Source organism: Cynocephalus volans, chromosome 1 (genome assembly GCF_027409185.1).
Source record: "Cynocephalus volans isolate mCynVol1 chromosome 1, mCynVol1.pri, whole genome shotgun sequence".
Classification (NCBI taxonomy): domain Eukaryota; kingdom Metazoa; phylum Chordata; class Mammalia; order Dermoptera; family Cynocephalidae; genus Cynocephalus; species Cynocephalus volans.
This window is the reverse complement of record NC_084460.1, coordinates 180002987-180022880: the sequence shown is the minus strand read 5'-3', so window position 1 is coordinate 180022880 and position 19894 is coordinate 180002987. Positions and strand designations below refer to the sequence as shown.

The 19894-nt window shown below is 35.4% G+C and overlaps 1 protein-coding gene across 1 annotated transcript in view; it reads left to right on the top strand.

Annotated features, from left to right (window-relative positions):
- PAXBP1 (PAX3 and PAX7 binding protein 1) overlaps positions 1-18641 on the top strand; it is a 32020-nt gene extending 13379 nt beyond the window's left edge. Inside the window, exons 8-18 of the mRNA XM_063098520.1 lie at positions 1391-1514; positions 4849-4948; positions 5036-5151; positions 6977-7176; positions 8268-8412; positions 9099-9220; positions 10002-10078; positions 10456-10522; positions 14131-14277; positions 16074-16228; positions 17462-18641. Of these exons, the coding sequence (XP_062954590.1) occupies positions 1391-1514; positions 4849-4948; positions 5036-5151; positions 6977-7176; positions 8268-8412; positions 9099-9220; positions 10002-10078; positions 10456-10522; positions 14131-14277; positions 16074-16228; positions 17462-17579 (1371 nt within the window). The 3' untranslated portion in view covers positions 17580-18641. The remainder of the gene's footprint in view (positions 1-1390; positions 1515-4848; positions 4949-5035; positions 5152-6976; positions 7177-8267; positions 8413-9098; positions 9221-10001; positions 10079-10455; positions 10523-14130; positions 14278-16073; positions 16229-17461) is intronic.
- Positions 18642-19894: the final 1253 nt, after the last annotated feature.

The following is a 19894-nucleotide window of genomic DNA, read 5'->3' as shown; positions in this document are numbered from 1 at the left end:
TCTTAGGTCTTTAGTCCTGCGTGTTTTTTTTAAAAAGGAGGGTGGGTGGGGAAGTGTAAGTCACAATGTGATATGGCAATAATTGCTTTAAAAAATCAGATTATAGTAGATTTTAATGATAGAGTCTCTGGACTTAGCTGTCAAGGATAATTATTGCAGATTTGGGGACATTGTTGCCCATGGTGTGGCATATTAAAGAACAAAATGACTCCATTAGTTTGTCCTTTCTGTGAACATTTGCTGCTTTTGCAATGGAATCATGCAAGTATGTAAAATTGCTTTTATTATAGACATCTTTGTATTCCACCTGCCTCTTTTTATTTTCCATTTGCAGTCTGTTGAGTTCAGGAAGCTGCTATTACACTTGGTGCCAGTGTTCCCAAACTCTAAATAATGTGTTTTCCATTTGCACTAACCATCAGGAAACTAGAATTTCTGGTTTCCTCAGGTATGTGTAGTGGTTGTTAGTGTTCTGTGAAAGTTTTATATAGCACTTGGTTATAATATAAGGTATTTATATAAAGAGAAAGTTTTCTGGGTTTTTTGTTTGTTTTTTTAAGTTAGGTCTCACGTAAGCTTTTGTATTCTATCTGAATCAAGTAAATGCTTTAGCTATGGGTATTAATCTGGAAAAATTTATTGACTTTCTAAGCTGATAGTTCATGTGAAGAATTTTATTACAAAATACGGAAAACTTAAACATTTGTTAGGAAAAGAAGAACTTTTTAAGTTTGAGATAAATTGATTTCAGACAGGTTAGTAATAGCTAGAAATTTTATTTGCCCTAGTAATCATTCAGTTTACATTTAAAATATGTAATAAAACTGCAAAATAGTATAATAGATTACTGTCAGGTTCTTGGTACATGTGAGTAGCAGAACAATTTAAATGTCCAAAGTTGGGCAGTTAGCAGACGCATGTTCTTACTTCCTCATAGAGCCATTGCTTTTTTTTTTTTTGGTATTACACAGAGGTAATGGGTTAAACTACAAAAATTGCACCGCAGAACATGCTGCTGGAAAATTAAAGCTGGCCATTAAAGAGACTTCTAAGTACTTAAATATTCTCTGAAGAAAAAGCACTAAAATTTTTGACATTTCTTTACTTGCTCTCTCTATTAATATTGATGTGTTACATTTCTTAACCAAACTTTTGCTCCAATAACTAGGCATTGGACATTATAGCTCTGTACATGGATTAAAAAGAAGTGATGTTTCCTAAACATTGTAAAACTGAATCGCTGTTTGTGTCCCTTGGGGATTCATGGTTATTCATGGTTATTCTGTCCATAGAGAGGGTACTTTTTCAGAAATCCGGAAATAGTGTGGAACCCTCAAATGAGTAAGCAGCTGAGGAGTTTGGTGTTACGGAGTGTGTTGTATTTTTACAGGTGCCACTGATTAATGAACTTGAATCCGCAATACATCAGCTGTACAAACAGCGAGCTTCACGCCTTGTCCAAAGACGACAAGATGATATTAAAGATGAATCTTCGGAGTTTTCAAGCCATTCAAGTCAGTCCATCTTGAAGGTTTTTATTATTCATTAAACAACCTTGTTTACTTAGTGCAGCCTAATTAAAAATTATAGATCTCAGAGCATTTTTTTTTTTTTTAAAGAAACAAGTTTCCTTGCTCTTGTGTCAGGTAGATATAAAAATTACAATAGCTTGTACTTGAATTGTATTTAAGAAAGTATGACTTCACAAAGGAGCTCAAAAACATGCGCACAAATATTCTATCAGTTTTATTCTTTGGGCATATTTTTTCATTCTCTTTTAGGGTATAGAAAAGGCATTATCAGTATTTTATCTTAAAACCACTGTCCGTTTGGCCTTAACTAATTTGTTCTTTCCATTTTCATCCTGTTGATAACACAAATACAAATGCTGTTGTTGATCACAAAGATTTTTAGTTTAGGGATTGGGAAATTTTGTGGTGAGGAAGAGGGGGAGCTATTGCATAACTAATGACACACTTTAAGATTAGGGGAGTTTTGAGCCTCACCTTTTGGACAAAGCAAAATTTTTGTATTTTCCTCTTACATGTTCCTTTCTCTAGTTTGCCTTTATATACTGGGTTTTTTAGTAAATCACTTAATGCTTACAATTCTCAAAACTCCGTGTAGAAATGTAGAAATTGAATTTATATTTAATTATAATACATGTTACAGAAAACCAAAATTAATTGGAAACCTCTTTTTAAATAGTTTAGCTGAGATTCTTTAACCAGATGTTTTAAAGCTTGTAATTCCATTTTTCCCATTGCCCTCCATATCCTTGGGTACTCTAATAGGAATTTTCCTCCTATGGATTCCTTGTGGCCTCTTTTGTCATCTTTTTGTTCCCTGTGTCAACAGTTCTCAAACAAGTGTGCATCACTGTTACCTGTGATATTCATTTAAAATGCAGATTTCCTGTCTTATCCCTAGAGATTCCTAGTAGGTCTTTGATTGTCCTGAAATCTGCCTGTTGAATAATCACTCCAGGTGATCCAAGTGCAAAGGGCCCTAATGTTATTCTTTCTGAAAGCAGTACGTTGCCTTATAGGGTATCCTGTAAGTCAGGGAGACTTTGGATCCCTGAAAAAGCATCCTTAGCTTTCAATGTGATGAATGGGTTTTGGAGAGACATAAAGAGATGGTAATATGGCCCTCAGATCTGAGGCAGATTCTGCTGTGAGCCATATAAATGGCTTTGACCTTCTGTTTTTGCCACACAAGTTTAAATTGGATTGTTGATATTAGGCACCTAAATGCATCCCTCCAAGAGCACTTTTGATCCAGACAGAAGCAGATTTCTGATTACAGGTAACCATTATACTATGAAGGGAAATAATTTCCTTTTAAGTTAGATGGTTTATGTGAGCTGTACTTTTCATCAGATACCTTTTCCCATCTATAATCTTCTTCTTCATAATATGAGCTGCATGCTTACGTGGGCTTTGAAGAGTTGAAATGTATGTTAACTAGATTGAAACTTGGAAAGAAATTGAAAGATAATGGGAAATTGAAAAATACTGTCATAGAGGGAATATGCATTAATTGTAAGAGACGCTGAAGAGTTCATTCATTTTCTGATTTTTTTTAAAGAAGCAAAGGATAGCCTGAAATTCCTCTGTTTAGATATACACATACAAGCCCTTATCCACAGTTAATTGTGTGTAGTTCTTAACAAAAATGAAGGAGGCTATCACTTGAGTCATCTACATTAACATATCTCCCCCAATATACATTTTATAAAACTTATAGCGATGTTTTAAGCATTTAATATAGGAATATTCTTTAAAATATTTCTTTAATGAAGGATATGTCTTAGAGAGTCAGGAATCATTTCTGTAGTTTGGCATTTTCTAGCAAATTTATGTAGGATGTGTAGTGAAATCACAAATGAGGTGAGGTTGGGACATCTTGTTTTATCATAGTTATCTTTCATTATATTTAGTGAACTCTGGAACCTTTCTTCGTAATATCACAGCTGTTTTGAAATATGAATGAAAAACTCAGTTTATAAAAGTGCTAAGATAGGATACACTAAAGTAGAGAGCCAATTTTTGGCTTTGTTTTTCCTGTGCTGATTTTGGTGACACATCTCTGGTATCAGGGGAAAAAAAATGCACAAGCATTAAATGGATGTCTTTCATCTTCCATGTGATTTCCCACCCCCAGTCCCATGGGTTGTTTGCTTCCCATTCTGTATATTCCAGGATACCTTCATAGTGTGGAACTCAAATGTAGAAATGAGGGAAATATAGCAGACAGATGTTTCTCCCATCCCTCCTTCTACTCTAGGCAAGAGGTTAGAAGAATCTTTTCTGGTGAAAGAGAGGGGGTCTAGAGAAAATATCCTGACATACTAACATTGGGGGTCCCCAACCAAAGATTTGATTGGAGTGATCTGATGGAGATGCGTCCCACCTACACCCACAGAGCTTTTAATCTTACTCTTATATCTGAACAGGCAGTTAATGGTCATCAGAAAGACCAACACAAGCAACAGAACCAAAGGGAGTGAGGAAACAAGGATAGTGGTAGTGGCAAAAGAAAACTTCAAGACATACTCGATCTCCTCAGGGAGATAGTAGAAGGTATCCTATTCAATCCAAGTATAGGATGCTATAGTAGAGGAATAATGTAAGAACAAGAACTGTCTCCTGGAAACTAAAAATATGGTGACTGAAATAAAAATCTAAATAGAAAAGTTGTTAATTAAAGCTAGAAAATGATGGAAAATAGGGAAAAAAAACGAAAGGGAAATATGCTATGAAAGAGTAGTGGTTCTACTTAGATACAGTTTTTAGTCTACAAAGTTGCGTTCTAAAAATAGTGATAGAGAATAAATTTTCACAGAGGAAAATTAGAATAAAGTGGAATAAATTATTAAACTCTTGCAACAAAGCTGTTTTCTTATGTCTTCCTACCTTTGTTTCTTTGCTGTCATTTCATATCATTCAATATGTGATACTTAAGTTTTTCCTTAAAAATGTAATCTATTATTTTTCCCTCTGCACAGGTAAATTTAGATTTTTAATTTATTTGGTCCATCATGATAGCATAAACTGGTCCTGTTACTTAGACATAAAAATAATGAGTAAGCTCAATTGCATTTGTGTAGGGTTGTTGAATTCTTAAAAAGAAATTAATTTTCTTTATAATTTTTCTACTTCTTTTCGTGGGAACACAGAATAATACTGAGATTTGTTCTAAACTAAAAACCTACCCCATTTACCAGTTATTGCAGAATTCTGTTGAGATTAGCAAGCAGTCTATTATAATGGCTTATTCTGTGTAGACTCTTTCCTCAGGATTGTTGAAGGAAGGCTTTTAATTTTAACCATTGTTATTTTACAGATAAAGCTCTGATGGCACCAAATCTTGATTCCTTTGGACGAGATCGGGCATTGTATCAAGAGCATGCAAAACGTCGGATTGCAGAGCGGGAAGCCAGGAGGTAATTCTAAAAATGCTTGCTCTTGGTTTGTTTGGGAAGGGAGGAATCTCTTTTACCTAGTTTGGGAACTCGATGTTTGTTGTTTAGGACTCGTCGTAGACAAGCCAGAGAACAAACCGGTAAGATGGCCGATCATCTTGAAGGTCTTTCCAGTGATGACGAAGAAACATCTACAGATATTACTAACTTCAATCTGGAGAAAGGTTAGACATTTACTTAGAAATGAGACTCACTGTCAATTTGGTTTCTACTTGGATGTGGGTTTTACCATGAAATGGTTTGAATTTTTGTGGCCTCTGGATTTTTTCTTAATTGCAAAAACTTGCACTGATTTTTATTACTAAATATCATGATGAATTCTCAAACATAGGGGCAACACCTTGTCATAGGGTTTATTATGTTATTCTTCAGAATTGTAGAATTTTAATTGACTGAAAAATATGTCAGATCCTGCGGGCAGCTCTAACTGCAGTTTGTTTGATATAGAAAGGTAATGCTTTTGTTCATGAAATTAATTATTCATGATTTTGGGAATCATGAATAATTTCAATCTATAGGAATAGTTAGTACTGTTATGTGCTGGGCATTTCCAGAAAGATCCCTAAATGAAAGTCTTCATTTCCCACCATTAGCTATAATTATTTGGAATTATGGGCTGCAAGCCATGTGGAGAAGCTTATTTTTCTCCAACTTTTTTTGTGGTGAACATTTCTAAACATATAGGAAATTTGAAAGTGTAGCACAGTGATCACTCGTATACCTATCACCCAGATTTCACCAAATTTGTTTTATCTTTTTGTACATGAGGTGGTGTGTGCGTGTGTTTTGCTGACTTATTTGAAAATAACTTATATATATCATGGTACTTCACTCCTAAAAACTTCAGTATGTGTTTTGCAAAAATGAAGATATTTTTCTGTGTAATCACAGTACTGTTATCACACCTAAGAAAATTAACTACTAAAATTTCTTAATAACTTGTCTAGATTCAATTTTCCTCAATGACATCCCCCAAACCCTTTGGAACGGTTTTTGAAGGTTGTTTTGTCATTTTTGTTTGTGTTTTCCAAGCCAGGATCTACCCAAGGCTCATCCTCTGCATTTGGTTGTTACATTTTTTAATCTAGAGTAAAATAGTATCCACAGGTACACTACACATTCACACATCACTATTATTTGTTTGAGACATTAACTTTTTGAAGAGATCAGGCCACTTTGTGTCTTGTAGAGTGGCCTGCATTCTTGATTTGTCCATATGTTTCCCCATGGTGTTGTTTAACTTGTTTTTCCATTCATTGTATTGTAGACTGGAATTTGGGGTGAAGGCTAGATTAGAGTCAGGTTAAACTTTTCTCTTTTTCTGGCAAGAATATTTTATATAGTATGCTGTTTCTTATTGCATAATATCATATGACAAACATTAGATTGTCCCATTATTAGTGATGTTAAGATTGATTTTGTGATGAAGGCTGTCAGGACTTAACTCTCCAATTATAAAGATTCCCTTTTCCCAAGTCATATGGGGCATCATATAAATATCTTATTCCCAGTTGTCTGTCAGTTCTTGCAATCACCAACAGACTTTGCAAGAAGCGATGAGATTGGTCACTGATCATTATGCACACCTGTTATTTACACAGTGATTTGTGGACTGAAAAACCAGCAGCAAAGTTTGTACTTTAATACAGTTATAGTTAATATACCATGGTAACTGAAATTTGAACCATGTTGTTGGGTCACAGGTATTATTTAACTAAACCCTGGTAACAGAAACTTGTACACATTGAAACTGTCCAAAATGAGGACTAGCTATACTTTAGTTTGTATAACAGACAAATCGATACGCAAACTTATCTTTTTTTATCCTTCTAAGTTGTGATTAATAGTTAATTCTTTATTAATTAGCCTATCTTATTGATACTCAAACTACAAAAATAAAAAAACACTGTGAATATTGAATTGTTTTTTTTTCTACTTCATACTAAATTATGGTTCTCTGTGGGATTTTGTTGTTATTCTTGTTTTTAGATCGCATTTCAAAAGAGTCCGGCAAGGTTTTTGAAGATGTCCTTGAGAGTTTCTGTTCAATTGACTGTATTAAATCACAGTTCGAAGCATGGCGCTCAAAATACTATATGTCCTACAAGGATGCTTATATTGGTCTTTGTTTGCCAAAGTTGTTCAACCCTCTCATAAGGCTGCAGCTCCTTACTTGGACTCCTCTTGAGGTAAGTGGCTTCTAACACCATTAGAAAGCAAAGTAACCTGATGTCTACATAATTATAGTCTCAAAGCTAGAGTTGTAAGCTTAAGCAAAATATTTTTCAGGGGAGATTAATTAATACAGGTTGTATCTGGAAATAATCTTATGATCTTTTAAGTTTCATCCCTTCCCAAAAGAGTTATCTGTTGGTTTTCAACTTCTTTATATAATTCCTTTCTTAGTTGGCTAAAATTATATGTCCTGACACTGGGATATGAAAATGAATAATAAGAATTTGGTCCTTTGATCCTGGAGTTGCTTAGAATTTAATGGGAAAGCACAGTGATGCAAGTGTGAAATGAAGATCTGCACTGAGTCAGTGGTACAGAGATTGGGAGGGTGAGACAGATTGATAAATTTAGGAGAGGTAATCAGTAGGACTTATTGGCCTGGTATGTAAGGGAGGAGACTAGAATTGATAGGTCTAGTAGTGATGTTTACAATGTGGTTTTGGAAGTTACCAATAGCATAATATAAGTAGAGCTGTGGACATGATTGAGATTGGCTGGGTCGAATGTGTAAACTATAAGGAAAAGAGGGCTGAGGTTGAAGCTCTGGAAAAACTGAAAAAAAAAAAGGTGAGCTCTGGGAACCATCAGCTCACAGCTCTTGGATGCCCTTTGCCAGACCTTGTGGAGTTTCACCCTGTGCGTGAGTGTCTTGGTAGACAGCAAAGGCCCTGGACTGTGTGTATTTTGGGTTCTTTTTCTGTGTGGCTCCCTCATCTGCCCCACAGCTTCCAGCTGTCTCAGCCTCCCCGAACTCCAGTTTGTGTTTCCTCAACTCAGCAGGACTTCTGTGCTCTGCTTGGGTATCCCCTACCTTGCTCAGCTGTCCTGATCCAGTGGCTCACCTCATTTGATTCCCTTCTATCAAGGAGCATAGTCCTGTGCTGCCTGTGGTTCATTGTCTGAAAGCGGATGTTTCATATATTTTGTCTAGTTTTTAGTTGTTTACAACCAAAGACTAAATTCAGTTTCTGCTATTCTTATCATGGCTGGAAGCAGAAGTAGCCACTATTTAAAATGTTTAGGTAACCTTTTTAATATTTTTTAGGCAAAATGTCGTGACTTTGAGAACATGCTGTGGTTTGAGTCTTTGCTTTTTTATGGTTGCGAAGAACGAGAGCAGGAGAAAGATGATGTTGATGTTGCACTACTACCTACCATTGTAGAAAAGGTGATTCTTCCTAAACTCACAGGTAAATCTCCCATTTTCTGAATTGAACATTCAGACACACTGGGTTTCTCAAATCTATTTTTAAGGGAATTTTTAATCCAGAGCATATTTCCTTATAAAAATGGCATAATAAATGAAATTACCACCTGGCCCAGAGATGGCTAAAAGGTAGGGGTTCTTAACCTGGGACTTGAAGACCACCTTGGGGTGGGACGAGTTAAGGGCAGTGGCAGTAATTGATCCATAGATGAGTTTTAGAGACTCAAAGACTGCCTGAAGCAAAACTTGAGTTCTAGGTTGGGGAGGATATGCATTTATCTGGGGAGCAAATTCAATGCCTTCATTCGTTTCTCAGAAAAGATTAGGAGTCATTGATAAAGGAACCTATTTTAAATATTAAAAATAAGTTTCGAGTTTAGTTAGAAGTTTTTGGTGTTGAGACAGCATCTTTTCAGATACAGAAGTCTTTTTTTTTCCCCAATCTTTTTTCACTGAATAGCACAAATTAGAGCAGTCTATACCCTCTCCACATCACCCCCACTCTCAGAATCCTCACAGTTAATAGGACAAGACTGAAGCTTATATTACAGAGAGAGGAAATATAAATGAGGATTGGCATTTATTATTAGAGGACTGCTTGACATCAGATTTAAGTAAGCAGCAATTTACTTCTGTATCTTAACCTATCCTATTTTTTTTTTTAAAAAGTAATAGCTGAAAATATGTGGGACCCTTTTTCTACAACACAGACTTCAAGAATGGTTGGAATTACACTAAAACTAATAAATGGATATCCTTCAGTAGTGAATGCAGAAAATAAAAATACACAGGTAATTTAATTATTATCTTTGGGAAGCTTTTTTTTTTCTTGTCTCCTTTAGAAAATGAGCAAGAGTGAAAGAATGAATGGTTATTCTAAATCAACCAGAAATCTGATTCTCCACTTGGGCCATCTAGGCCTTTAAAGCCTGAAATATATAAAATTTGAAATATTAGTTTTCAATTTTAGAAACTTTGTATGGAAGGAAGATGTTCTTAATTTAGATAGCCTCTCATCTGTACTGCTTCTAACCACTACATCCCCACTCTCAGTTCAGCTAACCAAGTGTCTCATTAAGATTGTATCTTCAGGGAGAAAGAAAAGTGTAAAACTATTAAAATGGTTTTAATTGATGATTTAAAAGGCTAAAACATTTAAACAGCATATAAAACACACCTAGGTATTATTTTATAACTAGTAAAGTTGATGTGTTCCTCAGTGGACATTCGTATGAGCTGTTTAAATGTGGAAAAGGTGCTCTTTATCATTGTTAATTTTCACTGCTCTCATTTTGAGAAGACCCAAATTATGTATATGTGTTTGATCTTAAATCTTTATATAGTAGACTAAGAGACTGGAAGATTTTTAAATGGCTCTGTTGCTTGGTAATTGTTGAGGGATGAATTAATAGAGTAAAGCATTAATGGCCTAAGGGCCTTCAGGGAGGAAAATATAAAATTTGAGAAGTTGGTTCACTCAAAATTCAGTACTCAGTTATGTGATTTGGAATATGGCTTATTGTTATTATCATAGCTCTTATTAAAATATGTGATCTACTTTTAACTCCTTAGATATACCTAAAGGCACTTTTATTGAGAATGAGAAGAACTTTAGATGATGATGTATTCATGCCCTTATATCCCAAAAAGTAAGTACCTCTTAATGATATAATAATTCTCCATTAAGAAAAGGTTTCTAAAATTCTGGAAAACTGAAGTTAGCTTGAAATATAAACTATACCTATACTGGTGAAAATCAGTATCCGAATAGACTACGCTGGTGGGGAGTTTGTTCTCTTAAGCAGATTAAAGCAATTAATGCTCTTTTTTCTCCCTAGTATCTCAGAATAAGTTTCCATTGCTTTTTAAACATAATATCTTCCGAAATATAATTGTTTGAAAATTTGAAAGAGTACTTAATTCTTTAGTTTACTCATTTTACTTGTAGAAATCTTTTTCTCTAGGTATCATATGGCGCCTACATATAAAATATTTGACTATGGTGTGTTTCTCTTTTTTCATTTAGTGTCTTAGAAAATAAAAATTCTGGGCCTTATTTGTTTTTTCAACGACAGTTTTGGTCTTCGGTTAAGGTATGTGTCCATAGACTATCTAAAAGATTTCAGATTTTGTTTGATTTTTATATATTTTGAAAAGTATTTTAGTTTTTTATAAACTTCATAGGCTTAGATCTATTTATATATACAAAAATCTCCATTTTACAAACTAAATTTATTCCAAAAGTTTATTCAGGTTGGTGTTTTGACAGGAGAAAATGAATTCCGAGTTTCAAATAAAGGTCCAAGCTACCCAACAAAACGTCAGACTAAGCCACAGTTAATTTATTCAGCAAATAGAGCACCAGATACTCTTCTAAGTTTGGGGATATAGCACTGAATAAGATAGAAGTAGAGCCTTCATGAAGTTTACAGTCCAACATAATTAACAGCAAACAAGTAATCACAGGTATGATGAGTTATAAAAGGGGAAATTCAAGGTAATGTGGGAGCATGTGATGAGGAGCACAGAGACCTTGACTAGCCAGTCACAGAAGATCTTCAAGTGATATTTAGGTAATTAGACCTGAAGAATAAATAGGAATTGGCCCTGAGGTGAAGAGGAGCAGGCTGTGCTAGAGCAACTGAGAAAAGCGCAGGATGGCTAGAGTTAGGGAAGAGGTAAGGAGCACAGATAATACAGGATCTAGTAGGCCATGTAATAAGACTTTGGTCTTTATCCTAAAAGTTGTAAGAATCCATGGAAGGATTTTCTTTTCCCATTCTTTAAAATTGGTATATAATTTATGTACAGTGAAATTCACTCTTTTTAAAAAGTGTACCATTCTGTGAGTTCTGATGAACGACTACAGTCGTGTCATCACTACCAAAATCAAGATGTGTAACACTTCCATTGTCCCCCAAATTCCCCATGTCCCTTTGTAGTCAGACCTACCCCTAATACATGTCCACCTTCCTATCTGTTTATGTGCTGTAGTCTTCTTTGCAAGGATTTTTTATGAGTGGAATTATGTAGTAGGGAGCCTTTTGAGTCTGGCTTCTTTCACTTAACGTAACGTGTTTGAGATGCAACCTGTTGTGTGTTATCATAGTTTGTTCCTTTTTATAGCTGAGTAGTATTCTGTAAAGGTGGATGTTGTTTTTTGTGATTTTTTTATTCATTCCCTACTTGAGGGGCATTTGGATTGTTTCCAATTTGGGCTAGTTGTGAATAAAGCTGCTGTAAAGGCTTTCTGAGTACATACATTTTCATTTCACTTTGGTAAAACAACCAGGCAAAGCTGTTTTCCAACGTGACTGCACCATTTTGCATTCTTAGCAGCAGTGTATTAGTGTCCTAGTTATTTCTCACTTTCACCACACTTGGTAGTGTCAGTGTTTTAAGTCATTCCACTAAGTGTGTAATGGTTTCTCATTGTGGTTTTAATATGCATTTTCATAATGACCTTTGATCATGTTTTCATGTGTTTATTTGCCATCTTTATGTGTTCTTTGGTAAAGTGTCTGTTCAAATCTTTTGCTCATGTTTTAAGTTGGGGTGTTTTCTTCTTATTGGGCTTTGAGTTCTATATCCTGGAGAGAAGTTCTTTATCAGATAAATGATTTGCAAAGAGTTTTTTCAGTCTGTGGCTTGTCTTTTCATTCTCTTAGCAGTCTTCCATGTGCAGAAATTCTTAATTTTTTTTTTTTTTTTTTTGGCAGCTTGCCTGTACAGGGATCAAACCCTGGACCTTGGTGTTGTCAGCACCAACTGGTTAGCTCTAACCAACTGAGCTAACTGGCCTAGAAGTTCTTAATTTTGATGAAGTCCAATTTATCACTTTTTCCTATTATAGATCATGAATTAGATGTCCTGTCTAACAAATCTTGCCCAACACAGGGCTACAAAGTTTTTCTCCTGTCCTTTCTTTTAGAAGTTTCATAGTTTTAGGTTCTACATTTAAGTCTATGATCAGTTTCCAATTAATTTTTGTTACAGGGTGTGAGGCCTGGATTAAGGTTTATTTGTTCCAGTGCTGTTTATTGAAAGGACTATCCTTTCTCCATTGAATTGCTTTTGCACCTTTGTTGAAAATCAGTCGACCATGTATGTGTGGGTCTTGGGAGGGTTTTTAGCAGGGAAGTGAGATGAATAAATTGCCATTTTTAAGATCATTTTGTCTGTTGAGTGGAGATAATGGACTGAAATAGGTAAGGATAAGTAATAATGAAAATAGGAACTGGTATTTACTGTGTGCCAAGCACAGTGCCACACCCTTTTTATAGATTATCTTGTTGAGTCCTCAGAATGGCTCTGTAAGGTTGACACTATTATCTTCACTATTATCCTCACTCTAGTGATGGGACAGTGAGGTACAGAATAACCTGCCTGGGGTCATTCTGTTGGTCGTGGTAAGAGATGAGAATTTAACACAGGCCAGTCTAACTCTTGAGCACCTTCTCTCAACTGGGGAGATTAAGTAAAGAGTCACTCAAATAGTTTTCTGTAGGTTTATTTCTCTTATGGAGCCCTGCTTGAGGAAGGCTGGCTAATCCAGAGCTCTTGCTCATAGTCCCTGGAGTAATTGCAGGGTCCAGAAAGAGATGCTGATGGCTCAGATTAGGGAGGTGGCAGCAGGAACTGAGAGAAATGGACAAATTGGATGGAGGTGGAATCAAACAACTTGAAGGAGAGGCCAAGAATGACATCCAGACTTCTGACCTGAGCAATTGGTTGGATAGCGTTACTATGTACTGAGTTGAGAAATAACTGGGCAAGTAGAAATTTTTATGGTGGGATGGGTTGGGGCTTTCATTTTATGATAATGGCTTTTATTTTATATTGGGCTTGAATAGCTTGAGATGTCCGAGTGATATAGCTCAGTCCGGGTTTGTGAGACCTGGTAGCCATGCAGTGCTATAGTCAGAAAGAGAATCTCCCATTTTGTGGGGGGGATCATAGGACTAGCCTCGGCATAATTTTGAAAGAAGGACACTTACCTAAGAATCAGCACCATCACAGAGTACTTTCTGTGATGATGGAAAATGTTCTATATCTATGCTGACCAGTACTGTAACCACTAGCTACACGTGGCTATTTAAATTTTAATTAGTTACAATTTAAAATTCAAATCCTCAGTCATTATAGAAAGTATTGGGAACCTTTTAAAGTTCTTATTATACTTTGGCAAGACATTGTCCACTGTATTTCATAAGGCATTTAACTTTTTAACTGTATTCTGTTGCTTATAACAAAGTGCCTGGAACTGTGTGATTTGTAAGAAAATGAAATTTAATGCTTATAGTTTCTGAAGCTGAGAAGTCCAAAGTCCAGAGAATACATCCAATGAGGGTCTTCTTTGGTGGTGGCTTTTCAGCAATGCATAGGTCTCCCGTGGAAGAAAATAGAGTAGCAGAGAGAGAGACTCTCACATGCTCTCCTTTTAAAGCTCTCAGAGCCACGCCCCTGACCGCCATTATTAATCCATTCACTACTGGCATGGTCCTACAATCTAATCACCTCTTCAAGGCCCACCTTTCAATTACCGTCGTAGGATTTCGCACCCTCTTAACAGTCACAGTGGGGATCAAGCTACTAATACGTAAAACTTGGAGGACGCAATCTATATCAGTAACTGTTTACTTTGTACCTAATTTAATTGCTTAACATTGCCTCGCAATAATTTTTTTTTTCTTCTTTCTAGCTCTTAGGGAATTTTCTTCAGTGGTATGGCATTTTCTCAAATAAAACTCTTCAGGAGTTATCAATAGATGGCTTATTAAATAGATACATTCTCATGGCTTTTCAGAATTCAGAATATGGAGATGACAGCATCAAAAAAGCCCAAAATGTGAGTTAAATAACATATAGTATAGTTTTTAAAGCCCATAAGTTAAAATGAATTAAATTAATTAATCAGTCTTTGTTTGAAAAGGATTTGAGAATTTTATGAAACCGCCTTTGATTATTGGACTTGGTATAAGGTTGATAATCATTGTACCTAACCACATAGTTACAAATCCCATTTTTTTTTTTAACATAAAAATGTATACTGTTATATATATATATATCCATATCAATATTTTTATAGGTATTAGTAAAAGTGTTTATTTGGGAATAATTTTTTAACAGTTGAATGAATGCTATTTTGAGTTTTACTAAATAAATTTTTTTCTCTCATTTAAGAAAATAATATTGTCTTGTGTTCTAGTTGATATGCATGAGGTATATAAGTTGATCTTTTTAAAGAATATTTTTTAAACAATCACAAAATTAATGAAAATTTGCAAGTAACAATACAAAGTATTTTTTCCCTGAACCATGTCAGAGTAAGTCTGACAGATGCCTCACCATGCTCAAATACTTTTGTATGTATTTCCTACAAACATGGATATTCATCTACATGATTACAATAAACCATCAACATCAGGAAATTAACATTGATATATATTACTGTCACCTAATCCTTAAACTACCCCCCCACCATGCACGTTTTTTCAGTTATCTCAATATCTTTCATCGGTAAAAGAAATTCCCAGATCACACATTGCATTTAATTGTCATGTCTTTTTAGTCTTCTTTAATCTAGACGAGTTCTTCAGTCTTTCCTTGACCTTTGTAACCATAACACTTTTGAAAATGATGGGCCAGTTATTTTGTTAGAATTTCCATCAATTTGGGTTTATCTGATATTTTCTCATGATTAGATTCAGGTTTTGCATCTTCAGCAAGAATTGTCTCAGATTTCCTGCATGGGAGTCTCTTAAAGTAGACTTCTGTGATTTTATGACATGTCCCCTCATTTGGGAGGAGCACTTTCTTCCTTTCTAGCATGAGATGTTTCAGCTCATCTCCTACTTGCTCTGTCCCAGCCCTGGAATCAGTCATTTCTGCAAGGATCACTGGGTTCTTTTAGTGGTGAGCCTTCTCTACCTATTTGTACTCTGACTCTCCGTACCAGGCTGCCCTTTTCCACAAGAGAACCAGCCTCATCTTGCTTGAGTTTTGTCCCTCCGTGACAGGCTGCCATCATGCCCCGTTCTTCCTGCTTGGGCTCCTGCCTGGGCTGCATGCATCTCTGGTATGGATGCTCTTAACCTGACTCTGGGCCCCCGCTGTTGCCACTACCAGGTGGATGCCTGCTCACTGAATTGTTCAGGAAGGGGGGTCTGATTTCATATTTGTACTACACGTTTTTACATCAAAAGCTGCTCAGTTCATTTAGGGTATCCTGGAAGATTGGAAAATGAAGCAAGTGGTTATCAATTTATGTTCCTAATTTGCTTAAATAACAGACAAATTATCTATTGCTTTGAGCCTGACCCATTGGTTGGACTAAAACTTCAGGTATATTGGTATAGTTAATGTGGGAAGTGGGGCTTAAAAGAATATTCCTTCAGAGTAATTAGTTGTTATAGCCCAGTAACAAGTCTTCTAGTTAAATACTTTATACCTATTACCTAGACTGAGCTTTTAGATACTTTTTTGTTTGTTTTTTTAAGGCTGGTAAGTGAAGCAGTGGGAGTGGAGAAGGAACGAAGAAATCTGTAATTGGTTGTGATCAATTAGTTGTAAACACCACTGTACTCAGACTGGCCAGATACCTTCATTTATCCTGTTTTAACTATTTTATGTCTTTCTCCGTAGGTAATTAATTGTTTCCCCAAACAGTGGTTCATGAATTTGAAAGGAGAAAGAACTATTTCTCAATTAGAAAACTTTTGTCGATACCTTGTACACTTAGCAGATACAATTTACAGAAACAGCATTGGATGCTCTGATGTGGAAAAAAGAAATGCAAGGTAATTTTTTGTAATTAATGAAATTAATATAGAGTTTCTTTAGTTGTCAGATTCAGTATTGTTAAAACGTTTTAAGTAGAGACATGTTTATATTTTACTTTAAATTGTACATTCATTTAGTATTGTAAACTACCAAGAATACATGGGTGATTTTGGTTTATATTTTAGTTTATTCTTAGTGTGTGTCATTTTGGTGTTGTGTTATTTTTTGGTACTAATATTTTTTCTCTGTATGTTTTTTTTACTAGATAAATCCTATCACTTTTTAAACTTTTATTTATATATATTTAACAGTGTTTTTGCTTGAGAGTTAAATACCAACAAATAGTGTTTACTTTTCTACAGAAAAGAACTTCAGTCGCCATTTAAGCACCTGCTCTTTGCGTTGCACATAAAGTAGGTTTCACTTGTGCTGCAAAGTTTTACAAATTATAATCCTTCCCTAAAAGGTGTTTACTACAATTTCACGGAGATAAGATAATAAGTAGTGTTGCATTGTGTGCTTTCTCACAAGTGGTTCCAACTAAATGTTAAAACTGTCATATAACGTGTGGTTCCTGGACCAGCAGCATCAGCATCTTCTGGGAGCTTGTTAGAAATGCAAATTCTCAGGCCCCAGTCAAGGCCTTACTGAATCAGAACTCTAGGAGTGGGGCCAGGTGATCCGTGTAGATACTTCTGATGTGTGTTCAGATTTGAGGATTACTTAATAATATGAAGGCAGAATGACTTCTAGCTGGATAAAGAAAGCCAGATTATGCTTTATTTAATGAATTTTGGAGGAGTGGAAATTAGGCTGGATCCTGATGGATTGATGATGAAGACATGAATATAATTTGTTCGTATGTTGTAGGTATAGTCCAAAAGAGCAGGGAGGGACTCATTTGGGAAGGAATGGGAGAGAGAGGGCTCTGAAGTATTTGAAAACAGCTTGCTTTCTTTTCTTCCTAGATATTAATGAAAATCATTGATCTAAATGATATTTTTTGTTTTTAAAATGGGCCCCCTGTCTCTGGGCTAGTCATTTAAACATATATGATTTTTGTTGTATATGTATAAATATCAATTTTTTTTACATGCTGTAGCTTGCATATCTCTATTTGTTTCCCTTCTTTAGAAATGTATGCTCAGAAAAATTGATTGCCAAATCTCTAAAATGGTCATAAAGTCAGTAACAAATTTTCCTTTAACTGTACTAATTAATGAGATGCTGCTACATTTTTTCTTTTTTAGGGAAAATATAAAACAGATAGTAAAACTCCTTGCAAGTGTTCGAGCTTTGGATCATGCTGTGTCTGTTGCAAGTGACCACAATGTGAAAGAATTTAAGTCTTTGATTGAAGGAAAATAGATCTATGAGACTGAAAAGCCTATTTGCTTTAGTACCATTCCCAGTGTATAAATTTTGTATATATGTAAAGTTTCTTAAACTGTAAAATATTGATTCTTGTTTTAATACAAAAAACATTATATTCAATACTATGTCCTTAAATGCGATTTCTTCAGAATGAAAGGAATTCAGATTATTTCTAGGAGTCTATGAATGTTTTCCTTACTGCCTGTCATACTTTGTTTACAGAAGTATTTTGTAAGGTCATTCAAATTAATCCTCTCAGTTAATTGTCCTCTGTAAACGATGTGTGCAGTGTAAATTGTGTAATTATGCACATATATATATATGTATTTATACCACCATGGACTTACTTTCACACTGGAATTATTTGTGATGTTTTTCTACAGAGGAAGCCTTTTAACAGCAGAAAATTATCCAGTAGCAAATTGTCTTAGGGAAATGACGACACTGTTGCAACAAAAGGGCTGGCAAGTGACTAAATGTCCATCATCTTTTGGTTAGCGTTGCTATCCCTGTAGCTGTGCTGCCTTAAAATTAAGATTTGAGTTGTGGAATTAGTCATTGAGTGAATGGTGAACTTTCTTTCTTGAATCAGCATTTCAGTCAAATGTGGGTTTGATGTGAACTCTAAATAATACATGCAACATAGTTTCAAATGGAAGATAGAAGTTTAGTTTTTGAAAATAATAAACCCACAACCTAACTGCATAGTTTTGGGCTGATTGTCCTGTCTCATTCATGGTTTTACTTCCTGCCCAGCTTACAGATAACATGAATTTGAATTTTAGTAGTCTCTCATTATATTTAAAATCCCACATGTGTGAGCTATATATGCAATAAAAATATGCCTTGCTAATCAGCCACACCCAGGCAATTTAATATCCATGGTCTTCTATAATGTTTATACCACGTTGTAAATATTTGGAGAACTTGTTTTAAAGTTTATGCTTTCTGATTCTGTGATTTTCAAGAGGAACTTTTTGGAAATTAAGGACTATTGTTTGATAATTATACATGTAATTAAGCTTTAGCCAAGCATTAAATTAATTTTTAAATATATTCTTTGTTGTAGTCGGTGACTAATTTTAGAGCATTTCAAATGACACTAGTATAGTGAGACTATTAGCAGATACTTGTGTACCCTTAGTCAAATCAAATAATATTTAGGATAGTTATGTACTCTGGTCTGTCAATTTTATCTTGATTGTAGGAACATTGCTTATCTTCCTACAGGTTCATTCTTGATGAATTTTTTGTTGCACCTTAGTGGCCTACTAAATAGAATTAAAATCAGAACACTTATTCTCAACTTCAGTGGAATAAAACATAAACATGCATATTTTGGGCCTTAAACTGTGTTTTCAAGCCCATTAGGATTACTCTTCCTACATCTGCTCTTAAGAACTCTTACAGTAAACTCTGAGACTTTTTATCCTGTGAAATTCATCAGGCTACTTGGGTTTCAGGAATGAGTTTGAACACCACACTGGGACTTTGATTTAAGGTGAATTTAGCATAGTACTGTGCAATAAAACAAGTGGTTTTCATATCTCAACTAGAAAATCTTCATTCCTGAAATAGCCAATGGACATTATTTCTTATGAGGAGAATTCTCAAAAGATAAATTCAGAGGATGACATTTTAATAAAGCTCAAGTTTTATCTTTTCAATTTTTTTCTTTTGGAGCAGTCCTTTGAATTAACTCCAAAACAGGTGAGAAAGGTTTTTGAAAAGGAAAGTTATTTTATTGAAACAATATAAAGCACAGTGACAATATAAAGAGTGACTAGTATTAGTACTATTGTAGCCAGTGATGGTGCCTCACCCATATTCCTGTTTCTGCCACTGTTGTCCTAATACAAGCACCTGCCCCTCTGCCTGAAGGCTTTTCTCTTGACCTTGAGGTACTGTCCTTGGAAGCAGTACTCAGCCAAAGAAGGAAAGGAGTTAGAGGATAATAAATGCCCCAGTGTGTCAGTCTGGGTCCTATGCGGAGCAGATACTAAGATGGCATTAGATGTACAAGAGATTTATTGAGGAAAACATCCATACGGGAAAATGGAGAGGTAGCTAGAGGAGGCTCAGAGAGCTGGCAGACTATGAGGCAGGCAGGTCTGACCTGTGAGAGAGCAACAGAATGGAGGTCTTAGATACTGGTGCAGTTCTAAGAAAGTCTCAGCAAGGCTGAGAGGCAGTTCTCAACCCAGAGTCACTCCAGATGAGTACCATGTCTCCAGGAGTGACCAGCCTTTGCATCTCTGCCAGTCATTGGTGGAGAGCATGGCTGGTACAACCAGGGTTTCCTGGTAGTA